This window comes from Pteronotus mesoamericanus, unplaced genomic scaffold (assembly GCF_021234165.1).
Source record: "Pteronotus mesoamericanus isolate MK-2021 breed Mesoamerican mustached bat unplaced genomic scaffold, CSHL_Meso_final scaffold_651, whole genome shotgun sequence".
Classification (NCBI taxonomy): Eukaryota; Metazoa; Chordata; class Mammalia; order Chiroptera; family Mormoopidae; genus Pteronotus; species Pteronotus mesoamericanus.
In genome coordinates this window covers 37,824,837-37,833,080 of record NW_026555325.1, presented here as the reverse complement: position 1 = coordinate 37,833,080, position 8,244 = coordinate 37,824,837, and the positions used below count along the sequence as shown (strand labels likewise).

At 35.7% G+C, this 8,244-nt stretch overlaps 1 protein-coding gene across 1 annotated transcript; it reads left to right on the top strand.

Annotated features, from left to right (window-relative positions):
• Positions 1-5,073: 5,073 nt before the first annotated feature.
• Positions 5,074-6,551, top strand: LOC129061931 (coenzyme Q-binding protein COQ10 homolog B, mitochondrial-like). Its single transcript, XM_054562729.1, has one exon. It carries the CDS (start codon positions 5,110-5,112, stop codon positions 5,842-5,844), a length of 735 nt encoding a protein of 244 aa, XP_054418704.1. The 5' UTR covers positions 5,074-5,109; the 3' UTR covers positions 5,845-6,551.
• The last annotated feature ends 1,693 nt before the right edge of the window (positions 6,552-8,244 follow it).

Genomic DNA, 8,244 nt, shown 5'->3' with positions numbered 1-8,244 from the left:
GAGCAAGATAAAAAATGACAGGGCCCACATATAGAAAAGAAAGCTTTTTTCACTTAGTACATAGCAAGCTTTAGGATATTTCAACATTTTTGAAGGAAGCACCACCTACTTAACAATCAATGGGTAGGAAAAAAGTCAATGCTGAAGGTTAATCTTAAGGTGCATAAATGGAATGCAAGAATAAATAATCCGATGTATGAGACAGAGCCCCAGTGCAGACCAGTTTTGGTGGAACAGAGCGAATTGGCAGAACCAGGACAAAGAGATAGAGACTAGATCAAAACAGGTATCATCACTGTAACCATAACTAGCTAAGAGATTTTGCCAGTTCTTTAGAGAAAAAATTTATAAATTAATATCAGAACCCAGTACATGCCTTTTATATTTGGTTCCATATGATTTTGCTAAACCACATAGTAAAATTGCATATGGTGAAAAAATAGTATAGTTGACCTTTGAGCAATACAAGCTTGAATTGTGCAGGTACACTTACCAGCAAATTGTTTTCAGTGAATACTTGTACTGTTTCCATCCATGGTTGAAAGTCTGAGGATGCAGAGGGCCAACTGCATGCATTGATTTATGCCATTTTATGTAGGGGACTTGAGCATCCATCAGATTTTGGTATCTGTGAGTGGTTCTGAAACCAATCCACCATGAATACTAAGGGACAACTAAGATTTGGGAAGTCAAAAATTACACACAAATTTTTTGCTTAGGCGTTGGCCCCTCGTAACCCCTGTGTTATTAGAAGGTCAACCGTAAATGATATCAGAGAGAGCATTCTAGGATGGTAAAAACAAAACTAAAAGTATAAATAAAGCAAATAAAAATATTAATAAATCTAGAAAGCAGATAGTCATATTTAATGCTACCTGGCTCTAATTATTTTATTTATTTTAATTTCCATTACTTTTACATATATATTCTCTATGTTACATAGTTCAGATATACAAGATTTGGTTAATTCATTCATCCTACCAAGGGTTTCCATCTGAGAAACTGATTCTTTTGAGGGCTGGCTATAACTAGTCATATTCTGGTTACTGTTAACCATTTATTTCCTGTGTACTTGATAAACATGTTGCTGCAAAATTTTGGTCAGGCACAAGTCTGCTCCAGAAGTAGATTGCTCTTAGTGAAGGACTCAGAACTCGATTCAACGTAAGAAGCAGGGTGGCACATATTTTTCCCTCTCTTAAATAACGAAATCAAGAATTATACACAGGCACACAAGCACACAATCAATTTTGAAGGCCCCCTCCCCACTGTGACATTGCATGTTTTATAACATATCTTAACTGTTCATTATCCTCGCATCCCCCACCCTCAATTATAAGCAGAATTCAGCAAAACTATTTTAGGCCCGTGGTGAAGTGAAAATGTAAATTCAATGCCACTGGGAGATAAACAGAATTTGATTAAGACAAGGAAAATATAAATGTCCACCTAACTGACAAAAGAATGCCTAGTCAACAAAGCCAACACACTGTCTACCAGTTCCATCCATCCCACCATATCCTTACTATCCCTTAATGTCCTCCTGCTCTTCATGTCCTTTTTTGTCCAGTTTCTATTTCAGGGTCCACCATTAAAATTCTCCAGTAAGATATCACTGGTTCCTGCACTGCTGTCTCTGATTGGCTAAGTCCCAAGCCAGTAAGAACCCAACTACTGCACCTTCTCTTGCCCTGTGTCAGAGCACCTGAACGTCGATGGAGAAAATTACGCTTTGGTTGTCTCTCTACCTTGGAATTTTAGTCCTCAAAAGTGTCCCATATACAAGCCATTGAACTACTTGTCCTATAGCTTTGTTTTTGGCTTTCAAAAATACTACTTCATGCTTTCTTCTCCATTCTCTATCTGCTACCTCATGCCACTTCCAAGCTCTTAGCTGACAATCTTGCTTCATTCTTTGTTGAGAAAATAGAGGCCATTAGACAGGCACTTCTGGCTTTCCGCCTGTACCTATCTACAGCCCTGGATTCCCCCTCCTTTCAGAAGCCAGTGCCCAGTGCGAGCTCTGAGTCCCAGATGCTCTAGCCACCTCCAGGTCTTTGCTCCTTGAGTTATCCTTTCTCTCTCCTGAGTTACCAAACACACTCTCTGTCTGGGATCATTTCCAATAATAACATGCTCTAGCGTTGTCCATTCTAAAAAGCCTTCCTTGTGATCATCTCTCCAACTTCTGTGCATTTCTATGCTTTCATAGCAAAGTCTCTCTGCTTCCTTACTTCCTATTCCCTCCATCTGGCTTGGTCCTACAGTCCACCAAAACTGCTCTCACTAAGTACCATAGGTTTTTCTTAATGACTTTCCCGTGGCCAAATCCAATGCATGCCTTTTATCTACATCTTATTTTACCCTTCATCTGCATTTGAAAAGTTCACTACTTCTTCCTTGAAGCAGTCAAACTCTCTTTCTTGATTTCTGGGACAGCACACTCGCATGATGTCCTTCTGTCTTTCTGACTCACCTCTTCATGGTTCCACATGCACTGGCTTCTAAATGTTGGGGTTCTCTAACTTTTCATCCAGGTCCTTGATGCTTCTCTTCTCTACACAATCTGTCCAGTGCAAACCTCTTCTTTGAGCTATTGTTTTCCAGCTTCCTAGCATCTCCATTTAAATATTTCACTGCCAATTTCAAACTTAACACATATAAGACTGAACACAGTGATTTCTGTGTTATCAAACCTCTAAGGTTTCCTATCTCAGTGAATGATACCACATTCCACTTAATTGCTCAACTCAAAAATCTCACTTTTCATTTTGTAATTAATTATCAAGTCCTATTGTTTTCACCTTCAAAATACATCTAAAATGTCAGTGTGAAGTTGCCATTTCTTCTCTCACTGGAAGCCATTCAGAAACAAGAAGTACAAAAGAAGTTAAGGAATAAAGAGAAAAGAAAGAAGAGAAAAAAGAAAAGGAAAGAAGGAAGGAAGGAAGGAGGGAAGGAAAGAAGGAAGGAAGGAAAGAAGGGGGGAAGGAAACTCACAAGTTAAATATTTAATTAAATGAACCAAACAGCTACAATCCCAAACCACAAAACAAGTGCAATAGTTCCTCCAAGGCAGGGGGATCATGCAGGACTATACTCGGTGAAAATGGAAAAGATGGCCCATGGATGTAAACTTTAGAGACAGCAAAGAATGTTTCTTAAAGATGAAAGGTAAGCCTTTGTTTCCAAAATCAGCATCCCTTGTTTATAATATTTGGAGCAAGTACACATGCTGGCCATGGGAGCACCCCTGGGTCTGATTTGGTTCTGAGCAGCTGGTGAGGAGAGTCTAAATGAGGAAAGAGGTAGACACACTGTATTTACAGGAACCAGTCTGTCTCTATGGCAGAGCAGGAAAAGAAAAATGCATTGGGAAAATTCCCTGTCTGTCTCCATTGGCAGAGGAGAAGTAAAAGCTTAACAAAATTACACCAAATCAAGATTATAAAAAAAAAATTCAATACCTAAAACCAATACAGTGGTATAGGGAATACTCAGCTGCTTCAGAAATAAGTAATCAAAAAGGAATGTACACAATAGCCATACAAAGATGTTACACAAAGAAAAAGAAGACGACACAAAGGGTTGATAAAGTACTTTGACTAGAAGAATATTTCCATAGAGCAGCTGAAAATTATGATCAAACATTCCATCATGTATCTTAAAATCAAAATGAACAAATCTGCTCTATGAGGGGAAAGCCATAAAGCAGAGATATGAGGTCGTGGAACATATGTTAACACAACAGGAGGAACTAAGATGTGAGTTGAGAGCACACATGAAAGAATGGAAGAAAAAATGTAACCACAGAAATGAAAGCAAAATTGGAAGGAATACACGGGCAAGTAGTTCCTGCCGAAAGGACAGAAGAGACATACTGGGTGGTAATGAGGAAGTGAGGAAAATGAAATGAAAATGAAGAAAAATGTTAGAGAATTAGAAGGCAATGATAAATAGAAAAAGCAAGCAAAGAAAAGCCAATCACATAATTAAAGTGTGAAGAAAACAAACAAAAGTAATTATATATTACTTAAAGATATAATTATAGAAAATTTTCCTAAAATAAAAGAATACTTGAAATTATAACTTGAAAGAACATGATATATCCAGGAGAAACTCACCCAGAACAGACTTAGCATACTAAACTTGCTGAATTTCAAAGATAAAGAAAAAAAAAAAAGCTAGCTTCAGACTTCTCTATGGTAATACTCAATGCTAGAAAATCATCAAAGAAAAAAGATGTGATCCAAAGAAAATACACTTGTTGCCCAAGTGTAAAAGCTTAAAGCAAAGTTTTGAGCATGCATATCGTTCCCTGAGCCTTATTTAATGATTTTATCAGATGGCAAACATAGGCTAAACAAAAGCCAACTGAAAAACTATATGAGGACTGGCAGAGAGCGATAGATGTATTTACCTGAGAGCAAAACAGTATGGGGATTAGGATAACAGAACCAAATATAAATCTCATATAGCTGACATGGCAAAAATGAAAAGCTAACAGGAGTTGCAAGGGGAGGGGGAATTGGGGTGGGAGAGAGTAGTTGGCACATAGCTATGCTGATTGCCTTATCTTTTAATAGCTGAAAGTCAATGGATAAGTATGAAAAAATGTAGTAGAGAAGAAGTAGGAGGTAGAAGAGAAACACTTGAATTTAATCAATGCTTATGGTAGGAAAGGAGTAAAGGATTGGAGCATTATATAAAGTTGCAATTGTGAAGATAACAACTAGAACAATACAAGTCTTCCTACTTAGCAGAAGAAATATACAAGGAAAAAAATCAAAGGAAACTGACTACTAGTCATATATTTTTAAAAATATAAAACAATTACAAAAATGTGAAAAACTGAGACCAAACACATCTGTCAAGTCAATGAATATAAATGGACTAAACTCATTAAAAGTAAATTTAAATTGTATCACAAAGCAAATTCAGTGCTGAATTCAAGAGATATACCTAAAACAAAGTATTCAATAAGAGTAAAAAATAAATAATTAAAGGATTGGCCAAAGTAAATTAACCAAATACAAATTTAAAGAAATAAGCAGGGGCGGTGCCGCGAGTTGTGTCCCGAAGGTAGCTACCGGCTTCAGTGAGGCGATCATGGCAGCTCGGACCGGTCAGAGGACCCTGAGTAAGGTGGTCTCGGTCTCGGCTTTTCGTCCGAAGTCGTTGGCGGCAGCTGGAGTCCCGACCTCCGCACAGGGGCCTACGCGGAATGTCAGATATTTAGCTTCCTGTGGGATACTGATGAGCAGAATTCTTCCACTACATACCTCCGTTTTGCCTAAGGAATTATACGCAAGAAGTTTCTTCAAAATTGCAGCACCATTAATAAACAAAAGAAAAGAATATTCAGAGAGGAGAATTTTAGGATACTCTATGCAGGAAATGTATGATGTTGTATCAGGAATGGAGGATTACAAGCATTTTGTTCCTTGGTGCAAAAAATCAGATATAATATCAAAGAGATCTGGATACTGCAAAACACGATTAGAAATTGGGTTTCGACCTGTATTGGAGCGCTATACATCAGTAGTAACCCTGGTAAAACCACATTTGGTAAAGGCATCCTGTACTGATGGGAAGCTTTTCAATCACTTGGAGACTGTTTGGCGTTTTAGCCCAGGTCTTCCGGGCTACCCGAGAACGTGCACCTTGGATTTTTCAATTTCTTTTGAATTTCGCTCACTTCTACACTCTCAGCTTGCCACATTGTTTTTCGATGAAGTCGTAAAGCAGATGGTAGCTGCCTTTGAAAGAAGAGCGTGTAAGCTGTACGGTCCAGAAACAAATATACCTCGGGAATTAATGCTTCATGAAGTTCATCACACGTAAAGGGAAAAAAACAGACTGGAACTGGTCACCCACTAGTAACTTCAGTTTATTCACTTTTAGAACGTGCTTTTGTCATTTGCTTTCCGAAGTCAGAAAGCATTTGTTCAACCCAACTTTGATTATAAACCTGCACCGTTGAAAATTTGCACTTGGAATAGGGAACCACGTGTACATAGAATTCAATCAAGTATAATTCAAAGTAATATGTATATAGCATATTTACAATAATGGGATGTCATCACTTTACTAAGACACTGACATCACTTTTCTGAGCAGAAATGGAAACTAAATTTAAATCTTTTAGTTATCACTTTATCTGAAACAGCTTTGTTGAGATACTCATGCAGTATGTATTTTATTAACCATATCACGTTTAACTTATTAAATTCAAACTATTTATAACTTATTGTCATAGGGTCTGCCTCATAGGTTAGGATATTTGAGTAATCATCAGATACAGTAAAACTTTGACTTAAAAATACTGTTAATGAAGGTTCCCTGGCACTTTTCTTATTTTTAAATTGTTCTTATGGGTAATAGGAAATAATTCAATGCTATAGTGAGGTTAGCTCCCTGATAAACAGCAAATTTTTTGGTGAGTGGTCCAGAGCTTTAAGCTACTTTTTAAAAAGTTCGCAACCCTCTGAGAGGTTCTTTGACTGCTCTTTCAGTAATGCTGATTGCGCATCAAATTGTGTCTGTAACAGTGGGCAACTGATGAAGGTAAGTTGGCTGTTATGTCTCCAGCACCATGCATCCCTATTTTCTATTTATTATGTGTACTCACTTTCAATAATGTATTTCAAACTGATATTTTTGTAAACAAATCGATGTAAGGACTGAAGTGGTAACTTAATAAAGTTAATTTGTTTTAAAAAAAAAAGAAAGAAATAAGCAAAGATTATGATCTTACACGAGTCAAGATTGGATCCAGGCCAAAAACTATTAAATTAAAAAATATGGGCCCTTTATAATGTTCAAGGGTATAATTCACTAGGAAATTATGAATAATTTATATCTATTATCAAATAAAATAGCATTGACATTGATAAAGCAAAACTGAAGGTGATGTAAAAAGAAATGGAACTGTATCAGTGGTGGGAGATTAATCAATTTAGTCCACAACAGATCTAGAAGACAAAAAAGTAAAATTAGAGCACATCTAAATAATGTCATGAATGATAGTCCTTGTCATTAAAACAGAGAATATATCTTAAAGTTCATAAAAAGTTATAAAAGTTGACCATGTATTAAGCCATTAACAAAAATCTCAACAAATTGCAGAAAAGGAAAAGGGGGATAACATTCTTTGATCATAATATAGTAAAAGCAGAAATTAATAGCATAACCAGATTACACAAAGCTTCTACACTACTACCTAGGAATTTGAAAGGAATTGGAATTCTTAACTCTTGGGTGAAAGGTGAAATTCAAACTAAAATTGGAGACTATACAGGAAATATCAACAATAAAAACCTGTGTCAGAACCAACGAGATACAGGTAAAGCAATGCATGGTAACTTTATAGTGATAAAACAATTCTTTTAATAAAAAAGAAAAAGGAAAAATACATGAATTAATAAGTTAAAAATAACCTACAAATTAAATTTAAGAAAAAATAAGAAAAGAGACTAATTAGAAATGAATAATTTAGAAAATGTAAAAATAGTAAAACCAATACATATATGCACAAATTTTTAAAAGAAAAACAATCATATAATATAAATTGTTAAGTGATTTTTAACAACTAAAACAGAGAAAACACTAATAAACAGAATAAAAAACTAAAAAGGAGAAATAATCACTTGTGCAGAAGAAATCAAAAGAATCATAAGATTGCTTAATTCTACCATATATAACTCACTATGTATGATGATGAAGTTGAAAACAGGGATGTATAAGTATATAGATATAAGGAAAATTTATATTCCCTGTTTTAACCATAAGGACCATCTGATTCATGATATTATTTAGGTGTGCTATAAGTAGGCAAATACACTGATAATTTGCCAAGCTGACTCCAAAAGAGACAGATCCTCTAACAGACCAATTGGCACACACACAAAAAAATCAATGAATAAATAAATAAAGTAGTGAAAAATCTAATCTTCTTTCTCCTCCTGACAAAAAGCATCGGGCCCAGAGTTTTCACAGGAAATTCATAGGGGGACAGATAATTCCAATGGTATTGAAAGTGTCTCAGAGCATATTATAAGAAGGAAATCCCCTAAGCTATTTTAAGAAAACCCAATGCCTGCATTTGAAAAGCCACACAAACTAGTCTCAGTAATTACTATAGGTGAAAATTCCCTTAAAATACTTCCAAGTAGACTTTAACAGCACAGCAAGAATATAGTAAACCAGATCAAGTAATATTTATTTTTAAAATGCAAAGATAAT

What these genes read in the sequence shown, in the direction of transcription:
- LOC129061931 (XM_054562729.1), top strand. Translation starts at nt 5,110, where the DNA reads ATGGCAGCTCGGACCGGTCAGAGGACCCTGAGTAAGGTGGTCTCGGTC.